Source organism: Tamandua tetradactyla, chromosome 3 (genome assembly GCF_023851605.1).
Source record: "Tamandua tetradactyla isolate mTamTet1 chromosome 3, mTamTet1.pri, whole genome shotgun sequence".
Classification (NCBI taxonomy): Eukaryota; Metazoa; Chordata; class Mammalia; order Pilosa; family Myrmecophagidae; genus Tamandua; species Tamandua tetradactyla.
This window is the reverse complement of record NC_135329.1, coordinates 175,698,481-175,712,728: the sequence shown is the minus strand read 5'-3', so window position 1 is coordinate 175,712,728 and position 14,248 is coordinate 175,698,481. Positions and strand designations below refer to the sequence as shown.

The 14,248-nt window shown below is 39.9% G+C and overlaps 1 protein-coding gene across 2 annotated transcripts in view; it reads right to left on the bottom strand.

The window, feature by feature from the left end:
- The window catches only part of CFLAR (CASP8 and FADD like apoptosis regulator), an 81,108-nt gene that overhangs the window by 14,714 nt on the left and 52,146 nt on the right, over positions 1–14,248 (bottom strand). Inside the window, exon 11 of one of the 2 annotated variants that reach the window (XM_077154673.1) lies at positions 8,792–13,239. The exons of the other annotated variant lie outside the window; for it this stretch is intronic. Within the exon in view, the coding sequence (XP_077010788.1) occupies positions 13,218–13,239 (22 nt within the window). The 3' untranslated portion in view covers positions 8,792–13,217. Of the gene's footprint in view, positions 1–8,791; positions 13,240–14,248 lie in introns of those variants that run through there. 2 annotated transcript variants of the gene reach the window in all.

The following is a 14,248-nucleotide window of genomic DNA, read 5'->3' as shown; positions in this document are numbered from 1 at the left end:
TTATAGTAATATTCAGATTCTCTATTTCTTTGTTGATCCTCTGTCTAGATGTTCTGTCCATTGATGAGAGTGGTGAGTTGAAGTCTCCAACTATTATGATATATGAGTCTATTTCCCTTTTCAGTGTTTGCAGTGTATTCCTCACATATTTTGGGGCATTCTGGTTCGGTGCGTAAATATTTATGATTGTTATGTCTTCTTGTTTAATTGTTCCTTTTATTAGTATATAGTGTCCTTCTTTGTCTCTTTTAACTGTTTTACATTTGAAGTCTAATTTGTTGGATATTAGTATAGCCACTCCTGCTCTTTTCTGGTTGTTATTTGCATGAAATATCTTTTCCCAACCTTTCACTTTCAACCTATGTTTATCTTTGGGTCTAAGATGTGTTTCCTGTAGACAGCATATAGAAGGATCCTGTTTTTTAATCCATTCTGCCAATCTATGTCTTTTGATTGGGGAATTCAGTCCATTGACATTTAGTGTTATTACTGTTTGGATAATATTTTCCTCTAACATTTTGCCTTTTGTATTATATATATCATATCTGATTTTCCTTCTTTCTACACTCTTTTCCATATCTCTCTCTTCTGTCTTTTTGTATCTGACTCTAGTGCTCCCTTTAGTATTTCTTGCAGAGCTGGTCTCTTGGTCACAAATTCTTTCAGTGACTTTTTGTCTGAGAATGTTTTAATTTCTCCCTCATTTTTGAAGGATAATTTTGCTGGATATAGGAGTCTTGGTTGACAGTTTTTCTCTTTTAGTATTTTAAATATATCATCCCACTGTCTTCTAGCTTCCATGGTTTCTGCTGAGAAATCTACACATAGTCTTATTGGGTTTCCCTTGTATGTAATGGATTGTTTTTCTCTTGCTGCTTTCAAGATCCTCTCTTTCTCTTTGACCTCTGACATTCTAACTAGTAAGTGTCTTGGAGAATGCCTATTTGGGTCTAATCTCTTTGGGGTGCGCTGCACTTCTTGGATCTGTAACTTTAGGTCTTTCATAAGAGTTGGGAAATTTTCAGTGATAATTTCTTCCATTAGTTTTTCTCCTCCTTTTCCCTTCTCTTCTCCTTCTGGGACACCCACAACACGTATATTTGTGCGATTCATATTGTCCTTGAGTTCCCTGATACCCTGTTCAAATTTTTCCATTCTTTTCCCGATAGTTTCTGTTTCTTTTTGGAATTCAGATGTTCCATCCTCCAAATCACTAATTCTATCTTCTGTCTTTTTAAATCTATCATTGTAGCTATCCATTATTTTTTCTATGTTTGCTACTTTATCCTTCACTTCCATAAGTTCTGCGATTTGTTTTTTCAGTTTTTCTATTTCTTCTTTATGTTCAGCCCATGTCCTCTTCATGTCCTCCCTCAATTTATCAATTTCATTTTTGAAGAGGTTTTCCATTTCTGATCGTATATTCAGCATTAGTTGTCTCAGGTCTTCTGTCTCATCTGAGCTATTGGTTTGTTCCTTTGACTGAGCCATATTCTCAATCTTTTGAGCGTGGACAGTTATCTTCTGCTGCTGGCGTCTGGGCATTTATTCAGATTTCTCTGGGTGTTGGACCCAGCAAGGTTGTAAGATTTTTCTGTGAGATCTCTGGGATCTGTTTTTCTTATCTTGCCCAGTAGGTGGCGCACGTGGCACACGTTTGTCTCAAGTGTTTGGAATGGGTCTCCCCCAGTCACCAATCTCCGTGGCCTGGGGATTTCGGATCCAATTCTCTCCGTTGGTTCAGGGGCCGCGCGTGGTGGGGGCGTCAGCTGCCGCGGCTTGAGGGGACCCTATGGCTGGTTGTGGGCCGTAGCGGGCCTGGGGGATTCCCCACCGGACCAGGAAGCCTCCCGTGGGGGGGGGCTACCGCAGCTTGGATAGCCCTCCTATCCGAGACTCGTAGCCGCGGACTCGAAGCAGAGACTCGAAGCCGCCCGCAAAAGAGGGGTGCCGCCTGCCTCGGCTTGGGAAACTTGCTTCTCCAATACTCTCAGCCGGCCCGGAAAGGAGGGAGGGAGTAGCTCGGACCACTGCAGCTGCTGCTGATCAGGAAATCGCGCGCCGCTCGGGGGTCTCACCGCAGCCGAGTCTCGCAGTCAGTCTAGCCAGCCCAGACTTTGGATAGCCCTCTGATCTGAGATTCGTAGCCGCGGACTCAAAGCCGAGACTCGAAGCCGCCCGCAAAAGAAGGGTACCGCCTGCCTCGGCTTGGGAAACTTGCTTCTCCGATACTCTCAGCCGGCCCGGGAAGGAAGGAGGGATTAGCTCGGACCGCCGCAGCTGCGGCTGCTCGGCAAATCGCGCGCTGCTCGGGGGTCTCGCTGCAGCCAAGAGTCGCAGTCAGACTTGCCAGCCCAGACTTTGGATAGCCCTCTGATCCGAGACTCGTAGTTGCGGACTCGAAGCCGAGACTCGAAGCTGCCCGCAAAAGTGTGGCGCCAGCCGCCTTGGCTGGGAAGCTTGTCTCTCCGAGTCTCTCAGCCAGCCCGGGAAGGAGGGAGGGATTAGCTCGGACCGCCGCAGCTGCAGCCGCTCGGGGGTCTTGCCGCAGCCAAGTCTCGCAGTCAGACTTGCCAGCCCAGACTTTGGATAGCCCTCTGATCCGAGACTCGTAGTCGCGGACTCGAAGCCGAGACTCGAAGCCGCCCGCAAAAGTGTGGCGCCGGCCGCCTTGGCTGGGAAGCTTGTCTCTCCGCGTCTCTCAGCCAGCCCGGGAAGGAGGGAGGGATTAGCTCGGACCGCCGCAGCTGCGGCTGCTCGGGAAATCGCCCGCCGCTCGGGGATCTCACTCACCGCAGCCGAGTTTCGCAGTCAGACTAACCAGCCCAGACTGGGTTACGCTGTGTGTCCATTCCCTGCTGTAGCCCCGGGAGCTGTTCTGTACTGTTTCTGTTCACCTATTAGTTGATTTGGAGTCGGAGGAACTAAGACGCATGTACCTTACTAAGACGCCATCTTGGATCTCTAATGATTCCCTTTTAAAACTTGTTTCCTAAAAGGCATGAGAAAATGTACCACCAAGCCACTTAATACAATAAGCTAAGGGAGGTCACTTAGGCAAAAGGGGAAAACCTGGCTCTGTTCCAGGGGAGGCTAGTAGAAGAAATTTTACTGGACACTCATTTTATCAGCCAGTCTGCCGCTGATATTTGGAGAAAGCTGCAAAAGTTCTCCATGGGCCTGCAAACTCCCATTAGCAACCTGTTAAAACTGCCTTTTCTGTTTTTAACAATCGAGACAAGGCTGAGGAGTAGGAGAAGCAATGAGAATTAACTGAAAAAAGAGAGAACAGGTTCAGCTTATGGCAGTTGCTGTTAACAGCACCCTGTCCCCTCTAGTCACCTGAATCGTGGCTCCAAGCCTTAAGGGCCTCACCTCAACTGTGGGTCAGAGGGCCATTGGCAAAAAGAGTGCCAGAAACCTTGAGACAACCCTCGACCTCGGGACCCACTGGGGCCTTGACCCAGCTGCCACCAATATTAGCACTGGGCCCAGGGACTGCACCATCTCCTGAAGTGGGTATGGGTGGTTCCCAGAGCCTTGCCTGTGGCAAATGAAGAAGACAGGGTGCCCAAGGCCACATGGGGCTCCACTGATTTTACATCTGACCACAAATATAGAGAAACCTCAGGTGGCACTCAACATGGCAGGTAATATGATTTCTTAATTAATACAAGAGCCATTTACTCTTTCCTAAACTGCCACTCTAGATCTACCTCCACTCAGATTTGCTGAGTTATGGGAGTTAATAAAGTCAGAACTAGAACCTTTACTACCCCTCTTCTTTGTAAACTTATCACTGTCCCTGAATGCCCCACCCCCTTCTAGGGAGGGCTCTTCCTCACTCCCTAGGGTCCACCTTAAGCAGTCCTGGATCTTAAGGACACATTTTTTTTCTATCCCTTCTTGCCCAGACTCTGAACTCCTATTTGCTTTTGAATGGCACTGACTTAAGGATAAGATTCCTACCAAGCTCACTTAAACAGTGCTACCCCAAGGGTTTCCAGAGTCCCCATATCTTTAAGAATGCCTTAGCAGAAGATGTTATGCACCTCCAACTGCCTCAGAGCACAATCTTACAGTATGTTAATTTTGTGAACATATTCCTAGTAATGAAAGTAAATTTTATTTGTAGTCATTACCAACTACAAGCCCTAAATGAATATAGAAAGTTGTAAAAAGTTTAAGTAGGTGAATTTTGTTTATATTTATTGCTGACTACATGTCCTGAATGGATATAAAAAGTTGTGTTTTAAAAAGTGAATTTTGTTAGTAGTCATTGCCAACTGCACACCCTGAATGGATATGGAAAGTTATAAAAAGTTTGTAAAAGTAAATTTTGTTTATTATAATCAATGCTAACCACAATTTAATAAGCTTGTCTAAGATAGTATAGTTTGTCCTAAAATAAAGAGTTTAATATGTAAGACAAGATTTGAATGAATGTTTTCTCACTGTTAAAATAATGTATATTACTGATCTGCTCTTAATGAAAGGTTACCAAAAAAATCTTCTTAACCATCTAAGTACTCTATCTAGAAACCTTATTAATTGTTATGTTAACCTTATCATCCTTTGTTCCAGAAAACAAGTCTTCTCTTAAAAGAAATTACAAATGATTTATTCTTTCACCTTGTAAAGGTAAAATGCTAAAATAGTTTAATATACTACATAAAGTGTTTAAAAAGTATTACAATAATTCAAAGAAGTTTTCTATCCTTCTGTTAAGCTAAATTTGTATGAATAAAATGTTATTCATACATTTGTTATATAAAATTATTCAAAACATGACAATGTTCTCATTGTTCATGTTATATCCTAATCCTAATCTGTATAATGTTAGACAACAGTATGATATGGTTAGTCACAGTTTTAAGTACTCTTAAAAAATTACAAATCATAGAAACAACCGAATTTACTTGTGAGTTTGCTCTAAGGCTTCTCTAAAAGTAAATTTTAAAAGAGAAGCAAGACAAGTATATACCTGTTAAGTAATATAAGCCCAGCAAGATAAGTATATACCTGTTAATTAATATAAGCCTAGAAAATATGTAAAAGTGAAACAAAACAAAACTTTTGCTATAGTTTGAGTTCATGAATCCAATATAAAACTACTGCCAAATGTTTTATTTCTGAAAGTAGCTTCATTTAAAAATGCTTATTAAAAACTAAACCTTAAATTGTAAGCTCTTACAGCAGTCACATTTACCTCTGAGCTTTAACTGTTATTTCTAAGTTCTGAAATGTTTTGCTATTTTTATAACCTAGTATTTCCCTAGAACTTTAAGTATTTGTGTAACACCTAAGTTTCAGAATTAAAGTTTACTCCATATAGCAATATGTGGATAATGCTGATCTAGTTAAGCACTGGTAATCAAAATACAGGGTAAAGAATAATAATGCCTGTATTCTAAAACTTTAACTTCTGTGTAAGACCAAAAAACAGCCAGAGTATTTTAAGCAAAAGAAATTGCAAAGTATTTGCTAATCCCTTAAAGGACTAGGGAAAAAAGTAAAACTAGATGTAGGCTCTCTCTAAACCAAACTCTGCAAATAAATTGACTACCTTTCCCTTATGTGAGACATGACTCCCATGTTGAGCCTTGTAGAATTAGTTAACCAAAAAAAAAGAAGAAAGAAAGAAAGAAAATTTCAGGGGCTAAGAAATTTAAAATAGAGTCTGGAAGTCATTCCAGAAGTTATTCTTATGCAAATTTCAGTCAAATATTGCAAACTGCCACAGAATGCCAACCCCCAACCAACAATGTTCCTGAAAACTCTCCATCTTGCTCCCACTTCTGTTCAAGCCATCTATATTTAAGTTTCTCACCCAGTTTGTTTCTTCCAGATTAGAAGCCTTTCACAGAGACTCCTCCTTACCAGAAGCTACTCTCTCATTCCCCATGCTCAACTAGCCACCCTCAATGGCATAGTCAGAGACTTCTGTGTTCTCACAAGTAGGGCCTGCGACTCACTTGACAGCTTGAAGGAGCTACAGAAAACAGACAATCAGTCCAAACTCCCTTAAGATTAAGGGGAGTTAAAAGTCTCTAGGAGAAAGTTGGGCAGGGTTAGAATTAGGACAATGCAAAGTGATTTGGACAGTGAATAAAGAAATATTTGCAGGGCCCCCTTAGGGGAATGAGGAGAAAGGCACAAAGATTCAACTTCACCATTTGGAGAATTTCTGATACTCTCACAAGCAGTGGGAACAACCAAATCAATAGGCCACGGCTTCAATCTTGGGGTTCACCCCTATGAAACTTATTACTGCAAAGAATAGGCTAAGCCTACTTAAAATTAGGCCTAAGAGTCACTCCCAGAGAAACTCTTTTGATACTCAGATGTGGCCCCTCTCTCTAAGCCAACATGGCAAGTGAACCCATTGCCCTCCCCCACCTACATGGGACATGATTCCCAGGGGTGTAATTCTCCCTGGCAATGTGGAACAGAAACCCAGGATAAGCTGGGACCTGGTATCAAGAGATTGTGAAAACCTCCTTGACCAAAAAAGGGGAAGAGAGAAATGAGAAAAAATAAAGTGTCAGTGGCCGAGAGATTTCAAACAGTCGAGGGGTTATCCTGGAGGTTATTCTTATGCATTAAATCGATATCCTTTTTCAGTCTGTGGTGTATTTGAGTGGCTAAAGAGAAGTACCTGAAACTGTAGAGCTATATTCCAGTAGCCTTGTTTCTTCAAGATGATTGTATGAAGATATAACCTTTACAATGTGACTGTGTAATTGTGAAAACTTTGTGTCTGATGCTCCCTTTATCTAGGGTCTGAACAAATGAGTAAAAATATGGATTAAAAAATAATAATAGGGAGAACAAAGGTTAACATATATTGGGTAAATGGAAATACAAGTGGTCAATGAGAGGGAGAGGTAAGGGGTATAGTATGAGCTTTTTCTTTTTTCTTTTTATTTCTTTTTCTGGAGTGATGCAAATGTTCTAAAAAATGATCATAGTGATAAATATACAACTATGTGATGATATTGTGAGCCGTTGATTGTACACCATATATGGAATGTTTGTATGTTAAGAATGTTTGTGTTTATATGTTGTTTTATCAATTTAAAAAAAAAAGAATTAGGGCAATAACTGGCCAGTGACTAGCTAATGAGCAAAGGGCAAAATCCAGAGAGCAGTCTGGCTGTAAGAAGGGAAGGAGATATATCTGAGGAAAACAGCAGTAAACAACCTCTGAGGACAATAAATAACCCTTGGGGGAAGTAAACAGCACAGGGCCAGAGGGATAGTTATCTAGGATCAGGCTTTAGCAAAGTAGAAAGAGGGGGAAAGCAATGAAATAACTAGTAAAAAAAAATGCAAAAGAAAGTATAAAAGAAAAACCCTTCCCACAGTATTGTGTGTATCTTGCCTCTTCCCTCTTGCTAGAGTGTCCACACATTCTTCTCATGTGTGTCCTAAATAAATTTTCTACCTGCTTGCCTAATCTGTGCTGTGCCCTTGAATTCTTTCTTGCGGAATCCCAAATCCAGCACATAACTACCGATGATCTTGGAGTCACTGGCATAGGAATAGTAACTGAAGCCAGAAAGTTATTAAAAGAAAAATATAGAGAGAGAAGCCAAAGGAATAATCCTTGGGAACATCTACATTTAGTTATCGGGAGGAGAGAGATACAGAGAATACTTGGCCAGAAAAGTCCTTGACAGAATGTCTAAAGACAAGACCCAGGAGAAGTAGGGAGGGGACAATGGTTTCATAGACTCCAAGGACCAATGGCTTGGTAACTAAGGTCAATGACACTCTTGGATCTTGCAAATTTGGTAGAATGGTAAAAGTGAAATCCAGATAGTAGGGAAGTATGGAATAAACAGGAAAGGAGGAAGTGGAGAGTGTAGACTAGACTAATAAAAAGTTTATGAAAAAGAAAAGTTTACAAAGGACAGTGGCTTGAAGGAGAGTCATTTTATTTGATAGGGGAGGCTGAGCTTGTTTATAGATGGAAGGAAAGACTAAAGATGCAAGACAGCTGAAATAATGGATGGACCAAAGCATAGGAACTTGCAGAAGGGAAAGTGGGATCAAGTGCAAGAGAGGAGGTATTGGAAGTGAGGGATAAGTCATTCTCTGGGATGATGGAGATAAGTGGAGGAAATTGATAATAAATTGTATTTAAAGCTTGGTTTGTCTCTCTCCTTTAATTCATAAGTATTGAAATAGAGAGAGGTAAAGAAAGTCTCTACTGACTTGACTTTTGGAATTAATTTAAATATGTTGTTTCTAATTACATTTAAAAATCCACTGATTTTTGGGACAGATCCTGATTTTTAAATACGCCTATGATTCATGTTTAAGGGACTTAAACAGAAAAGTCACCAAAATGGAAATTTAAATGGCCAAAAAAAAGAGATGCCTAACACTGCAATAATTAAGTGAATGCTAATTAAAATAAGTTTTCTTTTTTTTCACCTAACAGATTGATGAAGATTTTAAAGAATGATTTTAGTCAGTAATTGTGTGGGAAACAGGTACTACCCTACACTGAAGATTGGAGTGTAATCAATCGGTGGAACTTTTCTCAAGGACAGCTTGGCAATATAACAGATATTCATGTTGTTTGGCCAATATTTAAACATTTAAACATTTGACCAGGAAATTCCATTTCTAGGATTTCATTCTAAAGAAACAGTCAAACAAAAAAAAAATGTTTCTTGCAGCCTTGTTTAACACAGTAAAAAACTGTAAATGCCTTAAATATCATATAGAGATGGACATGACCACATGAAAAAGAGAGCCATTTATGTTTACAATAAATACATTGTGTTTATATTAAAGGGACTGAACTTTTTTTTACAATAAGTAGTTTTATTTTATTTTTTAAAGTTACAAAATAAATGCTGTATAAAGTGAAACAAATACTTAAGTTGAATTTATTAGACTTCCTCATATGTCACCAACATTGCAAGCAGTCTCCCAAATCACCATCTTTTATACACAAATAGCTTTTACTCTGATGATTCCTTAAAAAAAAAAAGAAAAAAACCAAAAAACCCAGATACTTGCTTCATCAATGTACACAACAGCCATATTCACAACAGCCAAAAGGTGAAAACAATTCAGGTGTGCATCAACAAATGAATGGATAAACAAAATGTGGTATATGCTTAACAATGGAATATTATTCCTCTATAAAAAGAAATCTTAGTTTAATACATGCTACAACTTGGATGCCAGCGAAATAAGGCAAACACTAAAGAACAGATATTGTATGATTCCACTTATGTGAAATAATTAGAATAGGCAAATTCAGGGAAGGACAGTTGATTAGAGGTTATCAGGGGCTAGGGAAGGGGGCATATAAAATTATTGCTTAATGGGTATAGAATTTGTGTTTTGGGTGATGAAAAGTTTTGAGAAACTGGTAGTGGTGATGGTGGCACAACATTGTGACTGTAATTCATGCCACTGAATTGTACACTTATAAATGGTTAAAATGACAACTTGTGTTATATGTACTTTGCCACAATAAAATTAAAACAAAAAACTTCCCTGGGATCTCTATGGCTTACTAAATACAGTCCCAAGTCTGGCATTTAAGATCTAAAATGTTACCTCCTCTCTGAAAATAAATCAGTAGGTTTTGAGTGAATTTGAAAGGCTATAGGTAATATTTGCTGGACCTATATTCATAAGTATTATGTGTGACTTAGAAGATAAATCTCATTAAAAGGCATCAAGATTGCTTTTACTAAAAAAACCTTAAAATGTTGGAAATTGCTTTGAATAGTATTATAATTGAAGTCCAAATATTGCCTTCCTTATTCACGTAGCATAGTATACTTAGCTCTGTTTACTTAGTGTGTAATAGAGCCCTGCAACTTTAGGGTGGCACAAGAAGGGGAAGTTTCTGGGAAGGGGAGGTGAGCCTCCCTGGCCAGAAAATCAATCATTTCATTCAACAGTCTTGATTGAGTTCTACATTTCTGTCTTTGGGGCTGCTGTAAGGTGCTGGATCCATGGGAAGCCACCTCTCTGACAGGATGACAACTTCATTTATGTGACCATCGTATCAATTCTGGATTATCCATCATGAAGATCAGCCACAGACCTCTGGATAAACCATTGTATTCCCATGATTTGTAGTGCCCTGTGAATGGATATCACTTTCTGATGGGTATTAACATGTCATAAAAAATATTTAGACTTCATTTGCACTACACTATATTCATCTCCATGTATCTCTCCAAGCCAAGTCCAGTATGTGAAACAAGGAATTGCAGCTTTAAAAGCAGTGGGTTCTTTTGAGTCATTATGTTCAGCTGTCCTAAACACATGTGCATAGTTAATGTGTCCTCTCCATACTCAGAATGGTTAAATATATACGTGGCTATGTTTTTCTCTTTCATACCCTTATTCCCTGTGAACCCATGGCTGCACTCCAAAAGCTGGTCCACAATTTGAGTGATTCAGATAGAAAGTTTCCATGAGTTGCATCTCTTATGAAGATGTGTCCAAACCCTACCATAATGTCTTAATAAAGCATGCCATTCCCCTAACAAAACCACAAAAGGATAAAATGAGATAAATGAGATCATATATATTAAACATTTCACTCACATTTTAAATGTACACAAATTTTAAAATATTATCATTAGAAAATAAAACTCTCTAGATAACCTTTTCTTTTAAAATCATGACATGTATAAAAAATCCAAACATTCTAATCAAATGAAAATGCATAAATAAATAAATATAAACCCAAAATAAAAGCGGCTTATTTTTCTCCATCATGTAGACGTCCACAGGTAGGCAGTCCAGGGGGGATATGGTGTCTCTGCCTCTTAACATCACCACCCAATAAAGCTCCTTCCTGCTTTCCACTCAGCCATCACCATGGAATGGCCCTATTCCTCACAGTTCACAATGGTAACTAGAGCTCCAACCATCACACCCAGAAGCTAGTAAGCAGGATGAAGAAAGGAACAAAGAAAGGGGAAAGGGAAAATGCAAGCTGTCCTTTAAAAGCTCCCAGCAGCTGCCACATGACACTTTTGTTTACATCTCATTGGCCAGGACTTAGTCATATGGACAAGTAGTCCTGTATATTCTGCAAGGCTATATGCACAGTTACAAATCAGGGTTTCTATTATTAGAGAAAAGGAAGACAGATATTGAGACAACAGGAAGGTCTGCCACACAGCCAACTTGGCAAGGCTGGCCTCAAATTCTGACCTCTTAGTGGCAAAGAAGCACGCTTAATCCCCAAAACTTTCTCCTAGAATCTGAGAGGAGCAGGCTTTAGTGCAGAAACCAATATTCCCCAATATATATATAGATATAGATGAGAATTTGGGAAACAGAAAGGAAAAGGAAAATATCGCCTATATGCCACTTTTGGAATATTTCTTTCTGGCCTTTTGTTTCTTTGTGAGAGGTATTTTTTTGTTGTTGTGTTCCACTCTGTTTTAAACATAGTACTCTAATTATGCTAGATGCACCATCGGGTGCCTTTTTCATGTAGCATTAACACATGAGCATTTTTCCTGTTATGGTCTTCTTTGTAAAGGCCGTTGCACCAGTTTAAATCTGTTGTGTACCCCAGAAAAGCCATGTCCTTTAATCCTCATTCAATATTGCTGGGTGGGATCTTTTTTATTGTTTCCATGGAGATGTGACCCACCCAATTGTGGGTGGTAACTTTTGATTACGTGGTTTCCATGGAGACATGTCTCCAACCATTCAAGGCGGGTTGCTCACTGGAGCCCTTTAAGAGGGAACCATTTTGGAAAAAGCTTTAGAGGTGACAGAGCCCACACAGCCAGAGACCTTTGGAGATAGAAGGGAGGTGCCCCTGGGGAAGCCTTATAAAGTGAGAAGAGAAACCTGGCAGACATTACCATGTACCTTCTCAGCTGAGAGAGTGGTCCAGAACCCAAAGACCCCAGCAGATGCTAGCCACATGATTTCCCAACTGTCAGAGCTGTTCTGGACAGCATGAGCCTTTCTTGAATGAAGGCTTCATTCAAGAAACTCTCTTGTTGGTGCCTTAATTTGGACATTGTCATGGCCTTAGAACTGTCAACTTGCAACTTAATAAATTTCTTTTTTAAGAGCCGCTCCATTCTGGGATATAGCATTCCAGCAGCTTACAAACTAAAACAGCCACATAGTGAACTAGGAAAGCGTGTGAAGTGGCTATCTTTAAGCCTGAGGTCATATTCCAGCGCTGGGTAACCAAGGACCAGCTATTTAACAACACTTTGCCTTTGGGAAGAAAAAATAATAAGGACAATAATACCTATCTCATGGGGCTGTTCTGAGGATGAGCTGAGATAATTCAGGTAAATTGAACTAATAGTTGCATCACTGTAAGATCTTATTATTTGTAAAGATAATTTTAATGGCTATATAAAATTTCATCAAGGGCACATTTCATCATAATCCTTGCTTTATTACTGAACACTTAGCTAGTTTTCAGCTTGGGGTTATTATAAAGTTTGAAATTGTTAAGTATATTTCTGTCTTTTATATTTAGAGCTATGTAAATATAAAATAATGTCTTAGTGGTCTTCAAATATATTTTAGAACATTTTATCTTAAGCTGGATTGTGGGTACATGGGTAATCATTATATTGTTATTATATAAACATAATTCTCCTTAACTATGTCCAAAATACTTCATTTTAAAACTACACTTGGTGAAAACAATAAGTAATTTAGTATACAAAAGCACCAAAGGAGTCAAAGCCTCCAATGAAGTGAGAAAACTTACATGAGAATTGACTAAAAGATGAAGACGTGCACCTTTCAGGCTTTCCACACTCTAACCACAGCCATCTCTAGGATGAGCACTCACCACTACCCACTTCCTCTCCACTCCCTGTTTCTAATACATGCACTGCATTTCTTCTCTTTTCTTTCACTTGCTTTCTCTCGCCTCTCTTGCAACATACTCTTTCCCATCTCAACCTGCCAAAATCTGCCCAACTCTTCCAAGTTTAGTTCAACCTCTCCAAAATAACCCTTCCATAGTCTGATATAACAACAGCAGATTACATTTGCGTTACATCACCAAAGCATGGTCATAAAGACACTCTCATTTCATCCTCAGAATGATCCTGTGAGGTAGGCAAGAGAAGGCAGGACCTTGTTTCTCCTGGTTGGTCAGTTTGGGAGGCACAGGTCCCTTGGCTGTGAGTCATACAGGCAAGAGACAAACCTGGCTCTGGAATCACAATCTCTCTTCAGTCCACCCCATACTTCTTGCTAGTGAACAAAACACATGAAGAAAACACTTAGCACTCTTCCCTTGGCCCTGGGATTCACTGATGCTTAGTGTTAACAAAAAACATGTAACCGGGTGGGCCACGGTGGCTCAGCAGGGAAGGATGCTTGCCTGCCATGCCAGAGGACCCGGTTCGTTTCCCGGTGCCTGCCCATGTAAAAAAAAAAAAAAGCATGTAACCCAGAGACAAAAAAGTGACCAAAGTAAACAGATAGACAAAATAACATAATCTAATGGTTGATTGTTTTAAAAGAGAGAAGGGAAAGAAAGGGAAGGGTAGTAAAGGAAAGCAAAGATGCTGAGTTGCCAAGCTCTGCATTTTCACCATGCCAAGAGATAGGATAATGCAAGGTATGTGGCCTTGCTGCCTCTCCAAGGGAAGAGGATAAGGGGTAGAAGAGTAGGATAATGACTCTCAAAAGAGAGGTGAATTGTGCCTTTCCTGGAATGCAGGCTAAGCATTTCCAATGTTTGCTCTAATTTGTGAAGAACATCTGATCATAAGACTGTTATTAACATTCTAGCCATTTCATCATAAGACAGGTGTTCTCATTCTTTCGGCACACATTGTGGTTGACTACACCAGAGGGGAGCGCCATTTTTTCCTTTTTGCTTGCTAACAGAATCCCAGGTTTTGGAGACCGTGTGCCTGGGAGGAGCTAAAACCTTCCCCAGTCCCAGGGGATTGACTCCAGATTGGTCTAAGCCAACCACGGTGATTCTATTCCCTTTGCCAATGTTTGTTTTAAGAATGGGGAAGTCATGCAATTGTAGCTACTTGGAGAGAAGAGCTTAGGAGAGGTTTCTCTTTAGATCTTAAGAAGGGACCCAAGAAGAGATGTTTTCTCTTTTGTTGTTTGGGTGTGATACTTCTGCTGTGGCCATCCTGACAAACCTGAAGGTAAAAGCCAAAATGCTGAGGCTACAGAGAGGGAAGGGAAAAACTCTGATGACATCACTGAGCCAATGAATTAATCACCAGCAACCAGG